Source organism: Globicephala melas, chromosome 9 (assembly GCF_963455315.2).
Source record: "Globicephala melas chromosome 9, mGloMel1.2, whole genome shotgun sequence".
Taxonomy (NCBI): Eukaryota; Metazoa; Chordata; class Mammalia; order Artiodactyla; family Delphinidae; genus Globicephala; species Globicephala melas.
Genome location: NC_083322.1, coordinates 89,233,533 through 89,251,347, shown reverse-complemented (window position 1 = coordinate 89,251,347; position 17,815 = coordinate 89,233,533). Strand labels below are relative to the sequence as shown.

The 17,815-nt window shown below is 35.4% G+C and overlaps 1 protein-coding gene across 2 annotated transcripts in view; it reads left to right on the top strand.

Annotated features, from left to right (window-relative positions):
- The window catches only part of COG5 (component of oligomeric golgi complex 5), a 285,705-nt gene that overhangs the window by 166,361 nt on the left and 101,529 nt on the right, over window positions 1-17,815 (top strand). For both annotated transcript variants that reach the window (XM_030834402.3, XM_030834401.3), the window contains exon 11: window positions 13,788-13,869. In XM_030834402.3, coding sequence (XP_030690262.1) covers window positions 13,788-13,869 — 82 coding nt within the window. The remainder of the gene's footprint in view (window positions 1-13,787; window positions 13,870-17,815) is intronic.

Here is a 17,815-nt window from a genome sequence, read left to right as displayed (position 1 = left end):
CCATTTTTTGGCAATTATGATTTAAATTGTTACAAACATTCATGCACAGATTTTTGTGTGGATATAAATTTTCAGCTCATTTGAGTAAATACCAAGGCACGTGATTGCTGTATCTTATAGTTAGACTATGTTTAGCTTTGTAAGAAACGGCCAAATTGTCTTCCGGTGTGGCTGTATTATTTTGCATTCTCATTAGAAAGAAACAAAGTTCCTGTTGTTCCACATCCTTGTCAGCATTTGATATTGTCAATGTTTTGGATTTTAGCTATTCTAATAGGTATGTAGTGGTATCTCATTGATTTAATTTATATTTCCTTGTGGATTTTTTAAAAAAAATTATATTTATGGGAGAAACTTGATTAGTTAAGTTCCTAAGACTTTATCTGTAGGCAAATGAACTGCCTTGCCATGCTCATTATTTAAAATTTATCTGTTACAGTCAATCCAAGTGCTTAAAATATCTTAAAATATTCTAAGGTAATTTTTATAGGATTAAGTATAGTTTTTTTTAGCATTTGGACAGCCAAATAGTTTCAAGGTTACATTTCTGAATACCTCTTCAAATAGTGTTAAAGGCAGGACAGTACAGTGATTAAGAGCTGGGTCCTTGGGCCCTGGTATCAGACAGAGCTAAGATTTCCTACATTGATTATGCAACCTTGGATAGGTCCTATAATCTTTAAGACCATCACATATCAAATGGAGGTGGCAATACTACCTATAAGCTGAGGTTTTCTGAAGGAAAATTAGATAATGTAGACTTAATTCAGAGATGGGCTCATTAATTTTCTATCATGATTATTATTTCAGTCTTTTTTTTTAAACTTTGAAACTTTTATTTAGGGGTCATAAAGTTACCATGTGCATGGTAATAAAAAACCTTACTGTGTGAGAAGGTCAGTTTTTTTTTAAACAGTTCTAATAACATGATATGCATGTATATTCATGCTGAGAATTAGAAATTTAAGAAATCTTGTTTCCTTAAATAAGGCAGTATCAAGGATTTACTATGAATGTGTCATGATTATATGTCTCACTTTACTAAAGAATCATGGGTTTATGATCTAACATTTGGTAATTCTGTAGTCATAAAAACAGCGAGGATGGTTTTCCTTCATTCTGTTCTGTGAGGTCTTGTGAGAATTGTTAAATCATTTATATTCTTTTAGTAGGCAAAAAAATGGGTTTACTTTAAAAACGTTTAGTTTTGAGGTTAATATTGCCAAATCTGCCTTGCTGTTTGTTAAGATATCTGATTTCAGATGATAGAGAGAACTGTACATATTAGTATTCAGAGTCTAATCTTAGGTATGTACAAGAGGAGAAAAAAACCTACATGATGATAGTTTCTGGAATGCTTTATTAGTTCAGGAGGTTTTGTAGTAGATGTTTATCATGTTATAAAGAATACATCATAGCGTAAAGAGGGCATAAATGCACTGAGTATAAAATAAAACTGGGCCAATTATATCAAGTATAATAAATCTTAAGAATACAGTGTTAATGTAAAGCCTTTTGAAAACTTTCCCTTAATTAAGATAACTAATGCTGCTTCTGCTTAATTTAATAAATGTTCTGGCTAACTTGTAAAATTAGCCTGTTATTTTCAGTTCATACTATAAAGTTGCAGACACCTTTATACCTATCATATTAATTCTTTATGACATTTAAGTGTGGGATATACTTCTTTCCCCTTTTTATATTGTATTTCCAAAGATTACTTGAATGGATAAATCTTCTCATTTTAAATTAGATTTCTAGACTGTTCATTAGACATGAGAAATTCAATTTTGGTATCTTTTAAAACCTGTTAAAAGTTCTAGTATCACTATATAATCATCAGTACTATATATAACACTTTGAAAGTGAGTGTAGCAAATTATTGAGAAGTTATTCAGGATCCATACGGTGGAAAACAGGTTGTAGATTCTCATCTGCAGAATTAAGCCAGTTTAGCTATATGTGCGAGTGTAGATATGATACTTTCATTTTCTAAGCCAGCATTTTTTATCATTGAACAGAATCTTTTAATCATGTGTGTAGGACGCATTAGGCTATATTTGGAATGTGTTCACCATTTTGCGCAGCTATTAGTACTAACGAGGATTTCAACTATGAAAAAGAATGTTTTCTTTTGCCCTTTTAGATGTATCAGATGATTTAATTATAGCATTTAAGACTCAGAAAAAATTGTAGGGCACCCAAATTAGGAATCTTTTTAATATTATGAGAAAAATGTTGAACTCATTTATCAGTGGCATCGCAATTTGATTAAAAAATCAAGTGGCAGCCAGTTACATGTCTAAGTCAGGTATTGTCAATAAATTCTCTTACCTATAAAGGTTAGATTTTTGCTTTACTAGCATGGGGACCAGTTATTTTTAAAGGCCCTCTCCCTGCAGTAAAACAAATTTTAGATAAGTTAGAAAAGCATAATTTTTTTTTTGTTTTTTTTGGCTGCTCTGGGTCTTTGTTGCTGCACGCGGGCTTTTTCTAGTTGCAGCGAGCAGGAGCTACTCTTTGTTGCGGTGCGCAGGCTTGTCCTTGTGGTGGCTTCTCGTTGCGGAGCACGGGCTTTAGTAGTTGTGGCACACGGGCTCAGTAGGTGTGGCTTGTGGGTTCTAGAGCTCAGGCTCAGTAGCTGTGGCACATGGACTTTGTTGCTCCGTGGCATGTGGGATCTTCCTGGACCAGGGCTCAAACCCGTGTCCCCTGCATTGGCAGGCAGATTCTTAACCACTGCGCCACCAGGGAAGCCCCAAGAAAAGCATAATTTGTAATGCACTGTTGGCCCTGCAGAAAGTAAGAGAATCTCTGAGGGGCATATGTACATACAGATATACATAAGCAGATAAAGTAGTTGAAACTGTAGTGGAGATTTGTGAGCTCTAAGTCATTGCAAAAGCTGGAGTTGCCCTGCAGTCAAATGTCCATGTCAATGATGGGATCAGTTCACGAGGCTCTAGCAAGGTGGAACAACGAACCTGATAGTCTTGCATTAAGCTGAGACCTGTGACTGCGGCAGACATGGTCCTTGGTTGGTAACAGTACCTACTCTCACAAACAAATGCAGATCCCCTGAAGAGGAAAGCATTTCTAGTTTTAGCTATTAGGATTCTCCACATGTTAAGGTCAGCCAACTATGAGCTCACAGTTAAAAATCACCAGTCCTATAAATAAACTAGAAGCATGATTGAGAGTCAGCAGGAAAAATAAACACAATTCAAGACAGGTTTTAGACTCCGAAAGAACTTCTGAAGGACACTATGGACTTCAGATGTCAGAATTAACTGACAAAGAATCTAGAATACCTGTATATGTTTTCGAAATAAAGAATGGAATAAAAAATGAGAAATAAGTGACTTAAGAAATGATCAGGTAGGTTTAAAGAAGAACCAAATAGAACATTTAGAAATTAAAAATTAGATCATTGAAATAAAAAATTCAGATAGGTTAAACAGATGTTACGTAAAACCAGGAAATGAATTAGCCTGGCAGTTAGAATTGATGATATTATCTAGAACGCAGCATACAGACAAGAGTATGGAACAAATGAGAGGCTGAAAATTATGGAGGATTGAATGAGGCTTTAGTATGAGGCTAATTGGAAAAGGAAAGTCAGCAAACTAAAAAAGAAAAACCACATGATCATCTCAATACATGCAGAAAAAGTATTTGACAGAATCCAACATCCATTTCTGATAAGAATTCTCAGCAGACTAGGAATAGAACTTTCTCAACCTGATAAAAGGCATTTAGGAACAATGAACAGGTAAAATCATATACAATGGTGAATACTGAATGTTTCCCCCTTAAAATTTGGGAGAGGACAAGGATTCTTTATGCTCTCACTACTTCTGTTCGGCATTTTCCTAGCTAGTGCAATGAACAAGAAAAAGAAATAAAAGGCTTCCAGTTTGGAAATGAAAAAGTAAAATGGTCTTTATATACAAATGATAAGATTATCCATGTTAAAAACTCGATGGAATCTACAAAAAGGCTACTAGAGCTCATAAGTGATATGTTGCAAGATTACAGAATAGAAGGTCAATATACAAAAATCAGTTGTAGGGCTTCCCTGGTGGCACAGTGGTTGAGAGTCCACCTGCCGATAGAGGGGACACGGGTTCGTGCCCCGGTCCGGGAAGATCCCACATGCCGTGGAGCGGCTGGGCCCGTGAGCCATGGCCGCTGAGACTGCGTGTCCGGAGCCTGTGCTCCGCAACGGGAGAGGCCACAACAGTGAGAGGCCCGCATACCGCCAAAAAAAAAAATCAGCAATGAACTATTGAGAATTGAAATTTAATAATTCCATATACAGTAACGTCAAAGAATATGAAATCTTAGGAGTAAATGTGTCAAAAGTTGAACATCTGGAAGCTGAAAATGCTAAATATTGCTGAGAGAAATTAAAGAAGACCTAAGGAAATAGAGATACCTTATTTATGTGTTGATAGATTTGCTGTTGTTAAGATGTCCCTTCTTCCTAAATTGACGTATAATCCCAACAGGTGTTTTGGAGTGATTGACAAGCTGATTCTAAAATTCAAACAGAAATACAAAGGACTTGGGATACCCAGCACAACTTGGAAAAAGGAAAGCGAAATTGGAGGGCTAACAATACCTGTTAATTTCAAGACTTAACTACCATATTCAAGAAAATGTGGAATTGGCATGAAGTTAGAGACATAGATCATTGATGCAGAATAGAGAGTCCAAAAATGCACTGACACATATGTGGAAAATTGATTTTCAAAAAAAGTTACAAAGGCAATTCTATCTTGACGCAGTAGTCTTTTTAACAGGTGATACTGAAACATTTGGATATCCAGATGTAAAGCCTAAAATTCTAAAACTTATAGAAGAAAACAGAACAAACTTTGTGACTCGGGTAGAAAAAGATTTCTTAGATGCAACACCAAAAGCTCTGTCCATAAATTAAAAAAATTGATATTTTGGACTTACTCAAAATTAAGAATTTATGTTCTGCAGAATACTCCATTAAGAGAGTACAAGATAAGGAATAAACTGGGAGAAAATATTTGCAAATCACATATCTAATAAAGGACTTATGTCTGAAGAACTCTCAGAATTCAATAAGAAAACAAAAAAAGCCAGCTTAAAAAAATAGGCCAGGGCTTCCCTGGTGGAACAGTGGTTGAGAGTCTACCTGCCAATGCAGGGGACACGGGTTCATGCCCCGGTCTGGGAAGATCCCACATGCCACGGAGTGGCTGGGCCCGTGAGCCATGGCCGCTGAGCCTGCGCGTCCAGAGCCTGTGCTCCGCAATGGGAGAGGCCACAACAGTGAAAGGCCCGCGTATCACCAAAAAAAAAAAAATAGGCCAAAGATTTGAATAGACACTTTAGAGATAGATGTCAATTAAGCACATATCTAAAATTTAAAAGACCTGACCATACCAAGTGTTGGTGAGGATATGGAGCAACTGGAACTCTCATATACTGCTGAAGGGAAGTGTAAAATTTACAACCACTTTGGAAAACAGTTTGGCTGTTTCTTAAAGAGTTAAACATACATATATTATATGACCTAGCAATATACCCCTAGTAATTAATCCAAGAGAAATGAAAGAATATATCCATACAAAGACTTGTATACAAATGTCCATAGAGCTGTCTTCTCCCTGTGTCTTCACACCATCTTCCTTCTTTATGTGTCTGTGTTTCAGATTTCTTTTTCTTATAAGGACCTTCTAATGACCCCATTTTAATTTAATTACTTCTTTAAAGACCTATCTCAAAATATGGTCACATTTTCAAGTATGGGGGGGTTAGGACTTCAACATATGAATTGTGTCGGGTCAAAACTCAGCCTATAACAGTAATTTACATTGATGCCGATGAAAATGGAGAGAATTGCAGTGATTTGAGAATTACTCAGGAGATAAAACTGACAAATCTTAGTGATGGATTAAAAGTGGTGAGATGGAGGAGAAGGTATCAAGGACAGTATCATTAGTTCAGGTTTGACAGGGTTCTAGTAGATAGGAGTAACTTCATTTGAGAGCATAAACCGAAGAGCACATTTAGGAGGGAAGATAAGCTCTGTATTCAGGTGCTCATGGGACATCCAAGTGAAGATGTCAGTTAGGCAGTTTAATATGGGAGTCTGGAGCTCAGAAGAGAGGCCTCTGCTTGAGACATAAATTTGGACGATATCGGCTCATATTGGCAATCAAAGCCATGGTAATGGGAAAGACCGGCTATAGAGAGAAAAGAAATCTACCTCGAAAATGCAACATATAAAACTCATGTAGAACTCTGGTTTCCAAAGTGTGTATACATTTTGACATGTAAGAAGATAGTTATAAATTTTGCCTGTCCTTTTTACAAGTTTTATCCTTTAAACTATTTTCGTACATTTTATATTGCACATATTTTATCAATACAGTGGTATTTGTATATAATTTTAAACAAATAAGTAAACATATATTAGAATGTATATTTAAAAATATTTACATTCAGTGAGTTTGGGAAACATTGTAATAGAGGAGGCCACAAGGAGTATCTCAAGAGGAGGATGAAACCAAAGAGAATATGGTGAGGGAAGCCAGGGGAAAAGTTTGGAGGAGATCGTGATTCATACTAAATCTAATTTGAGTGACAATCTATTTAAAATACCAGTCCACCGTGCGTTCTCAACAAGGGCAATATTGACCCCAAGAGGGAGAAAAAGTTCTGTTTTTTGGAGGGAGAGGGGAGGCACAAAAACGTCTTATATATTACATTGGCTTGTGGTCTCCAGAGTTCAGTCCTACCATACAAAATCTTACTCCTTAGTATTTAGCATCTGTCATCAGGGAGAAACTAAGTTAAATTTAAATTAAGTGGTTATATTATAAAATTATATAATATGTATCATTACATATTATATGTATATAATTATTGTATATAATATGCTTATTATATGTATATAATATGCATATTATATAATTATTACATATTATACAATATGTATGTAATTAATTATTTAGTTTTCTTTTTGGAGGGGCAATATGAAAAGAAAGGTTGAGAACTCTAGAAAGGGTTTTAAAACCCTTTAGCACTGTAGTTTAACAGTGATCTCTAGGGAAAAGTGTGGGATAAGGGATTTGAGTTTGAAGAGAAGCTTTAAATTTTTACCATGTGTGTTTCAGTATTGAATTTTTTACATCAAGAATTTATTCGTGTCTTTAGAATTAAATTAGATTATCTTAATTACTCTTCCAAAAAATTAAAAAGAATAAAGGAAACATCATGTTTAATCCTATCGCCCAGAAATAATTTCTTTTTTTTAAAATTAAGTTATTTATTTATTTATTTTTTAGCTACATTGGGTCTTCATTGCTACGTGAGGGCTTTCTCTAGTTGCGGTGAGCGGGGGCTACTCTTCGTTGCAGTGCGCGGGCTTCTCACTGCGGTGTCTTCTCTTGTTGCATAGCATGGGCTCTAGGCATGCGGGCTTCAGTAGTTTTGGCTCACGGGCTCTAGAGCACAGGCTCAGTAGTTGTGGTGCACGGGCTTAGTTGCTCTGCAGCATGTGGGATCTTCCCGGACCAGGGCTCGAACCCGTGTCCCCTGCCTTGGCAGGAGGATTCTTAACCACTGTGCCACCAGGGAAGCCTGAGATAACTTCTGTTAACATTTTGTATATGGTTTTCCTATAATGTTTAGCTCTATGCATTTTAACAAGTCCTATCTGTTCTATCATCAAAAGGTATCTGAAATCCGACTACTTTTCACTTCCTCCCACTACCACCTTATCTAAGCCCCCATTTTTAAAAAAACAACAAGTAGATTGTACTGTAAATATTGCTTTATCTTTGAACAATATACATATAAAAGCCAACATTTTGATTTTAACTGAAGTTCTTCTGGCTTTTCATTTTGTACTGTGATGTTCATCTTCAAGTCCCTTCTGAATTTCTGTACCTTCCTTCTTTTTTAATCAGACACAGCAAAATGGTTCTCCCTGAAGGCTATTTTCCAGTAAAGATAACTTTTTTCTTTGCTTTATATTTGCTTCCCCAGGATCCCTCTGCTTTTATCCAGAAGATGATTAAGAGCTAATATAAAATTCACATCTGTTTGGTTTCTTTGATCAAGTCTGCAAGCTTTCTCATTCACAATGTGATCTCTCCACAGAGATCTCTGGCACAGACTTGTTGCTAAATCTTTTACTGCCTCTTCTATTTTGATCGTAACTTAGTTATGTCTGGTTCCCTCTGACCTTGTCTCATTAAGTTCAGTGTCTTATAAAATCTTTATCTGAACTGATCCTCACCTTCCCCTTCTGTATCAAAGATAGAGGTTGATTGTATCTTCTCTTTTCTCAGACTTACCCCTCTACTTTTGTTCACATTCTACATCTTATCCTTATCTAGGACATTCTCTGCTTTCTCCAATATCAACCTTTCCCAGTTACTTCCTCCCAGGGATCTACCATCTAAAATCAAAACCAGAACAGAATCCTTGGTCCTGTATCTCCCTCAAAGTATTTCTTCCCTTCATGCCCAGATTTCCATAAGGTACTTTGTGTCTCTACTTTCTTGTTTCAGTTTTGCTCCAAACCACTGAAATCAAGCTTCTGCTCCACTGAAACAGTTGTTACTAAAGGAATTTTAATGACCCAACTACCAAATCCTTCTACTCACTTCTAAGATTCTTTTACTTCACTCCTTAGAGGTAATAACTACTTCTAATACTGGTTTCCTCCTTCACAGATACTACATCTCTTCAGAATCCTTCACTGATTCCTCCTTCTCCACCTACCCTTCCTTTTAAAACATTTTATTCATAAAATTTCAAACAGAAGCCAACATACAGAACCAAAGTATAGGACAGTGATTCTCTGTGTACCCATTGTCCAGTTTCAGCAATCACTAACTTGTGACCAATCTTTTTTTTTTTAATAACTAACTCCACCACTTCTCTTTCTCCACTCTAAATTATTTCTTCCCCAACCTTTAAGTAATGTTTTTCCCCTGGGTCCTATGCACAACATTCTTTTCCTCTCATGCCACATGCAATCTATGGAAAAGCTCACACATGTTAATAGTTTCTACCACCTCCAGATACTGATAACACCTAAATCTCTTTCTCCAGCTTAGATCTTGTTCTTAAGCCAGAGATTTGTACATATTTAGTGGCCTAGATTGTCTTCGCTCACATGCCCCACAGGTTCTAGAAGTGGTAGAGACTGGATCTGAACCTTAATATCCTACTTTCAGAGTTCCTCTTCTTAACCACCGCTCTTTTCCTATATTTAAATAGGAAAATATAATTATGGTGGGGAACATGGGATGCTATAGATGTATATAACAGAGTGCACCAAACCTGGGGGAACAAAGAGAAGAGACACCTAAACTGACTCTGATGAAGGTGCTGGATTAAAAGCCGGTAACTGGGAGAAACTACAGAAGAACCTTCAGCAACCTGAAGGAATTTGTGCAGGTTGGATCTTTGACCTCAGTGGTATGTAACAAGAGAAGTAGACTGGGACAATCATGTCATATAAGGCTTTGTAAGTCAAGTTAAAGGGGACTAATACTTTAATATATCAGTCAAACAAACCTTAGATCAAATCCCAGCTCTACTACTTTTGTACTACTGTACTACTTTCTGTATAATTCTAAGCAAGTCACCTTTTCTCTTTGACCTTTGTTTTCACTCTAGAAAGGGACTAAAAATGTCATCTTATAAGATCATTCCACTCATTTTTTCAGTAAATATTTATTGTGTGCCTATTATGTCCTGGTCACATTCTCGATGTTGAAATTAGAGTGGTAAGAAAGACAAAATGGGACCTCTGCTGTCATGGAGCTCACATTCTGGTGGTTGTTGTAGTGTTTAAATGAGATAACATTCAGTGGTGCCTGTTACATAATGGACATTCAGAAAATGTTAATTTCCTAGCCAACGTTCAAATACATTCTAACGCATGGACACTTTGAGTTCTTCTCTGATTAAGTTAAAAGTACATACTTCTTGGCTTAGAAGTTTTGAGTGACTTGTCACTAAAAAGGAAGAAGTAGCCAGATTATCTGGGACCCTACGTTTTCTTTCAAAAGGTCATGTCTAGGAGTTAGAATTTTCTTGTTTACTTTGGCAATTCTAAAAAGCCTTGAAGAATTCCTGTTATTTCTAGAAATCTGTTTCAGTAATTCTGTGAATTACAAAGATGATTTGCATCAAAGGAATTTATGGTTAGTTGTAGGAATAGATAATGACACATCCAAAAGAAATAAAAGAAAAAGCCTCTAGAGAAGATAAAAGCTAACAAAAATCATCCACAGAACAAAGAAAACACAAAGAAAGCATAAAATGAGATGATAAAAGCAGAAACAACCTATTAATTAAACATATTTGGTTTATAATTTCTTATTAAAAGGTAAAACAGTGTTTAAAAATAGAATACTTTGTTTATAAGAGTCAAAAAACAGTGACATGACAAGAATAAAAATAGACTGATAAACATTTCTCAAGTGAAAGCAATAGCGACAGTATGAATTTCAGATAAAATAAAACAAATAATGGTATATAGAATACAAAGGGTCACACAAACTTTATATTACCAGTCTCTTCAACAAATGATGCTGGAAAAACTGGATATTCATGTGTGAACGAAAGAATTGGACCCTTACCTTAAACTGTATTCAAAAATTAATTCAAAATGAATTAAAGCCCTAAATGTAAGACCTAAAATTATAAAATTCAGAGTAGAAAATTGGGAAATCTTCATGACATTGGACTTGGCAGTGATTTCATGGATATGACACAAAATCACAGGCAACAAAAAGTGAAATTGACAAATGGGACTACACCAAACTTCAAAACTTCTGTGCGACAAAGGAAACAACAGAATGAAAAGGCAACCTACAGAATGAGAGACAATATTTGCAAACTATATATCTGGTAAGGGGTTGATGTCCATAATATACAAAGAACTCCTACAACTCAACAACAACAAACCACCCAACTCAACTAAAAAAGTGTGTAAAGGACTTGAATAGATATTTGTCTGAAGAAGACATACAAATGACCAACAAGCATATTAAAAGATGATCAGCACCACTAATCATCAGGAAGTACAAATCAGAATCATAATGAGGTATTACTGCACTCATTAGGATGACTATTTCCAAAACAGAAAACAGGTGTTGGTGAGGACGTGGAGAAATTGGAACCCTTGTATATTGTTAATAGAAATGTGAAATCATGCGGCTGCTAAGAAAAACTGTGGAGGTTCCTCAAAAAAATTAAAAACAGAATTAATGTATGATCCAGCGATCTCACTTCTGGAGATACACAGTATATCCAAAAGAATTGAAAACAGGATCTTGAAGAGAGATTTGCCCAGCCACGTTCATTGCAGCATTATTCATAATAGCCAAGTGATAGAAGCGATCCAAGTGTCTGACGATGGATGAAGGGATAAAGAAAATGTGATACACAGACACACACGTATATACATACATGCAATGGAATATTATTAAGTCTTTAAAAAAGAAGGAAATTCTGTTACATGCTAAAGATGGATGAAACTTAAGGACATCATGCTAAATGAAATAATCTAGTCACACAAAAAAACAAATATTGTATGATTCCACTCACATGAGATATCTCAAGTAGTCACATTCTTAGAAACAGAAAGTAGATAGGTAGTTTCCAAGGGCTGGGGGGAGAAAGAAAATGGGAGTTGTTGCTCAATGGGTTTAGAGTTTCAGTTTTACAAGATGAGAAAGTTCCAGAGATCTGTTGCACATCAAGGTACATAGAGTTAACACTGCTGTACACTTAAAAGCAGTAAAGATGGTAAATTTTGTGATTTTTATCATAATTTTAAAAGTATAAGAATCATTTCATGCATTGTTTTCTATGAACTTAAAACATATGAGGACTGGGTATTATTTTGTTAATTAAAGGGTATTAATTGCCTTTTATTACGTCAGCTAAATGATCCTGTAGATTTCCTTCTGGAGACATTAGGCTCTTATATTAATATATTTCCTAATATTTAATGATGGGTACCTTGCTGACATAAATCCTACTTGTTGAGGTAGATAATTCAAATACTGAAATCAATTTGCTATTATATGTGAGAATTTTGTATTTGTATGCTTAAGCAAGATTGACCCAAGTTTACTTTTTAAAGTGTATGTATGTGTGTGTATGTAGAAGCATATATAGTCACCAAATTTCCTGCATCTTAGACATCTTTCAGATTTTTACCATTATGTTGTTATCTGTAGACTTTTCATATATGACCTTTAATATATTGAGGTAATTACCTAGCTTGTTCCTAGCTTGTTGAGTGGTTTTATCATGAAAGTGTGTTGAATTTTGTCAAATGCGTTTTTGTGCATCAGTTGAGATAATCATGTGGTTTTGTCCTTCATTTTGTTAATGTGATGTATTAAAATGGTTCTTTAATATGATGAAAAGCATTCACTTTATTTTTTTTTACTAAAGTATAATTGATTAACAATGTTGTGTTAGTTTCAGTACAGCAAAGTGACTCATTTATTTATATATGTATATATATTCTTTTTCAGATTCTTTCCCATTACAAGTTATTACAAGATATTGAATATAGTTCTCTGTGCTGTAGGTCCTTGTTGGAAGAACATCCACTTTAAAGTGTTTGATATACAATACACATATTGCATAAAATCTTGGTAATCTGAATCTATTTTGTGATCACTGCATAAGAAATTAGCAATTATTTGATTTGCCTTTTTATGATACACAATACCCATTTGAATTCAAAACAAAACTTATGAAAGAAACAAACAACAAGGAAAGTAGATATGTGCATAGGCATAAAAATGAGAAATCAGTATTTTTCATTGCTCATTTTCTTTCTTATAACCTTGAAAAGTAGAATTTCATTCTTTGCAAGTACAAAACTAAAGCAGAATGAATGAATTTCCTAATTATTCTTTTTTATGACAGTAGTCATATTTCAACATTATACATATTTATGTTACTAGGGTGAACCATGTGTAATTGGCATTGTTGTACTTCAAAAATAGAATAACGGCGATTTGATATAATATTATCACACATGTAGAAGTACCTTAAAGGGCTTGGTAAAATTTCTGTAAGTGTCGTTTTCTTTTAACAGTATTAAAATACTTTGTCCGGTTTTAACAAATGACACTTAAACTAATCTTTATCTTTTCCTTTTAGTAATTACTTTCTAAAATATGTATTAATAGTTGAGTGACTGTATCCTGCTAAGCTGAGTAATAGGAATTCCTGTGACTTAAAAAAACAAAAACAAAATTGTGTCTATACTTCAGGCAGTTCTCTTTCGTAATTGGTGAATTGTATCTTGGTGGTCACTCTTGGTCTAAGCATGCTTGTTCTTCATTTTCTTATGGTAACAAAAATTGCGTTCTGTATATAAAATGATGATGATAATAATTGTAATAATAATAACATTCACTGAAGATTTATTATATGTCAAGAACTGTCCCAAGAGTTTACTTTAATAAACTTTTAAAGTCCTTGTAATAATCCTGCAGTGTGGGTACTGTTATCTCCATTTTACAGAGGGCAGGGAGGCACAGAATGATTTAGCAACTTGCCCAAGCTCACACAGCTAGTATGTAGCAGAGAAGGATGATGACATGAGACATGATTTGACTAATCTATATATTTCTACTTAGTTACTTAATAATTCCATTGTTTGATAGACTGAAATACATTTTTAATACTTTTTCAATGCTATGTCTTATCCATTGTAATTAAAAAAAAAATACATCCCTTTTTTTGGGTCATAGGATGGACACGCTGAAATTTTATACACATTTTGGAATTCAGTTACTCAGGCACTTTCTTCTCAGTTTCAGACAGCAACAAACTGTAAGTACAGTATTTATTTTGCAAGTTGATTTCACAGTTTTTCAGTTACTTTAAAATTTAATATCAAGAAGTTTTGCTCTATTTATAAAACATCTTTTAAAAACTCCTGGCTAATTGTCATTTCTTATGTTACCTATATATTCAGTTATATAAGCAATAAATTCTTTTTTTACACTTTTAAAATACTTAGGATGTGAAATAAAATGCTCCAGAAGAATAAGTTAATTCTCCATAATTCAGTCAGAGGAACCTGAATTTTTCCTATGTAAAGGGTGATTGATGTTGAAGAATTTAGTTAAAGCTTGTAGAGTATTTTAATTCCTAACAAAGAGATATTAAAAGGCAGAGACCTTATAGCTTTTCCTTTATTGTTAAAATGAAGATTTGATGAATGAACAGCTGAAATACCCACATCATGAATTAAAAGTTGCTTAACCAAATATAATCCAACACATTTTTCTTAGTTTGTTTTTGTCATGAAATAATGGCACACAGGGTAGTTCTAAACAATGAAGTATACAAACTAGCTAATATCATATAAGTGTTTTTGTCTAATCACTGAATGTAAGAGCATTGAATGTACCTAGGCCTTTTAAAAGTGTTTTGAGAGTTTGTATGTAGTTGTTATTCACAGTTACTGAAAGTACCTAATAATGTAAACATTATTTAGTCCCTGACAACTCCAGAATGAATTAACCACACTACCTTGCTTCCCTACTTCTACTTCTAAAGGAGTGTGCAGCAAGGCAGTGACCACAGAGAAGGTCTTCATTTGTGTGTGCCCAGACAGAACTTAAGCAGAGGTTTATTTAGGACTGATTCATTCTATTTACTTCTACAAATCACCCTACTCAAAGAATACTGTGCTTCTCCCTGCTTTAGGTATCTGTTTTGGGCAGCTTTTTTGAGATGTAATTTACATATATAAAATTCACCAACTTTGAGCAGAAAATTCTATGAATTTTTGACAGATGTTTACGTCCTTATAACCACCATCACAATTAAGATATAGAACAGGGCTTCCCTGGTGGCGCAGTGGTTGAGAGTCTGCCTGCCGATGCAGCGGACGCGGGTTCGTGCCCCGGTTGGGGAGGATCCCACATGCCGCGGAGAGCCATGCCCGTGAGCCATGGCTGCTGAGCCTGCACGTCCGGATCCTGTGCTCCGCAACGGGAGAGGCCACAGCGGTGAGGGGCCTGCGTACCGCAAAAAAAAAAAAAAAGATATAGAACATTTCTATCACCAACACCCCACCCCCATGTCCCTAATGTACTCTTATAGTTAATCTCCTATTCCTACCTCTTGGCTCCTGGCAGCTAATGATAAGGTTTCTGTCTGTATAAGTTAGCTTTTCCTAGATTTTCATAAAACTGGAATCATGCAGTATGAGTTCTTGTATAGCAACGTAGTTATTTTAAGGTTTATTCATGTTGTTGCATGTACCAGTAGTCCATTTCTTTTTATTGCTGATTAGAATTTCTTTGTGTAGATATACACAATTTATCTATTCTCCAGTTGGGGGAATAACTGGTTTATTACAGTTTGGGGTTATTATGAATAAAGCTACTACAGTCATTTACATACAGGTCTTTTGTAGACATATGTCTTCATTCTCTTGGGTAAACACATAGAGTGGAATTTCCTGATCATTTGATAAGTATATGTTTAACTTTAAAAAACTGCTGAACTGTTTCCCAAGATAGATGTACCATTTTTCATCCCCATCAACAATGTATGATAATTCTTCTATATTTTCATCAATCCATGATATTGTCTTTTTTATTTATTTATTTATTTTGTGGTACGCGGGCCTCTCACCGCTGCGGCCCCTCCCGCCGCAGAGCACAGGCTCCGGACGCGCGGGCTCAGCGGCCATGGCTCACGGGCCCAGCCGCTCCGCCGCATGTGGGATCCTCCCAGACCGGGACACGAACCCACGTTCCCTGCATCGGCAGGCGGACTCCCAACCACTGCGCCACCAGGGAAGCCCTGTCATTTTAATTTTAGCCATTCTTGTGAGTGTTCAGTGAACTTTCATTGTGGTTTTAACTTCACTAGCGTAAAGACTAGATTTTCATAGGTTTATTTCCCATCTGTATATCTTCTTTGGTTAAGTGTTCATCAAAGTTACTGACTTTTTAGTTTTATTTAATTTTTTTAGCTTATTGCTTGTCGTCTTATTATTGAGTCTTAAAATATCCTTGTATATCTGATTCCAAGTCCTTTCTCAGATGTATGTTTTACAAATATAGTCCCCTGTCTGTGGTTTGCCTTTACATTTTCTTAACAGTATCTTCCAAATGACGAAAGTTTTTAGTTTTGAAAAATGTCTGATTTATCAGTTTTAGGAGGTAGTTTTTCAAATATTCAAATATAGTATTATATAAATACAGCCTTTCAATAGTTTCTTACTCCATGTATGAAAGTAATGGTTTTTCATGAAACCAGTTATGATGAAGTTTTCTTTAATATTTAACTTTCACACTATAAGCCAGTTGTGGAATATATTTACTCACATACCAGTAGGAAAACACAAAGATGTAAACTGACCTACGAAATATATAAGCATAATTACAAAATTCATTAAAACCTCAGTTTTTAGAATAAAAGAAAGCAATGTAAAAGCTCATTGTTGCTGTTTTCAAGCATTCATTAAAATTTTACTTTATCACTTCAAAGCCTTTACAAAACCTTGGAGTTGTTGTAGACAGTATTTTTTTTTTTTATATTGGTATATTCCTACTCTCTTTTTTTTAAAATTTTATTTATTTAATTAATTTATTTTTGGCTGCGTTGGGTCTTGGTTGCTGCACGTGTGCTTTCTCTAGTTGCAGCGAGCAGGGGCTACTCTTTGTTGTGGTGTGCGGGCTTCTCATTGCGGGGGCTTCTCATTGCGGGGGCTTCTCGTTGCAGAGCACGGACTCTAGGTGCACGGGCTTCAGTAGTTGTGGCACACAGTCTCAGTAGTTGTGGCTCCTGAGCTCTAGAGCACAGGCTCAGTAGTTGTGGCGCACGGGCTTAGTTGCTCCACGGCATGTGGGATCTTCCAGGACCAGGGCTTGAACCCATGTCCCCTGCATTGGCAGGCGGATTCTTAACCACTGCACCACCAGGGAAGCCCTGTAGACAGTATTTTATTTTCTTTCTTTAATGAGTAAACTTAATTGGCATTTTGAATATTTTTTTCTCTCAATGTGGTAGGAACATACCAAAGAAATAACCTTAGGATACTTGAAATATTTCAAACCTTTAACCATTACATCTCCCAATATTGTTTATTATTGGTTGATTTAGCACATTTTTAGTAATTGTATAACGTAAACTTCATCCCAACAAGTCACACAGATATTAAGAGAGTATAACTCTAGGGAGTGCGACTGGAATGGAAATGCCCTTGTCTCTAATTCAGTCCTCTCTGTCAGTTCTGGGTCTGGTTGATTGAATTTTCTTCTTCTTCCTCATTGATATTTTTTCCTACTTTTTTGCATGTCTAATAATTTGTGATTCAGTATCACACATGAATTTTACCTTGTTTAGTACTAGATACTTTTGTCTTCCTGTTAAGTATTCTTACTCTAGGGTACTGTCAAGTTACTAAAAAACAATTCGGTTCCTTTGAGTCTTGCTTTTTAGATTTTTTGGCAAAACCTGAGCAGTGTTTAGTCTAGAGCTACTTATTTCCCACTACAGAGGCTAGACTCTACCAGATACTCTGTGAATTGTGAGGTTTTTTAGTTTGGCTTTCAGGAACAGGCACTCCTCCCAGTCTTGTGTGAGGAACAGATATATTCTCTCTAATGCTTTTCCTTGAGGAAAAATACTACAAAATTAAAATAAAGTGATAAACACCTGAGAACCTGTTGGGCTGCACCCTACAGGCCTACAAGGTCTGCATTTGCCCAGCTTCAAGGCTGGAGAAAGAGACAGAGTCCATTTATATAGCACA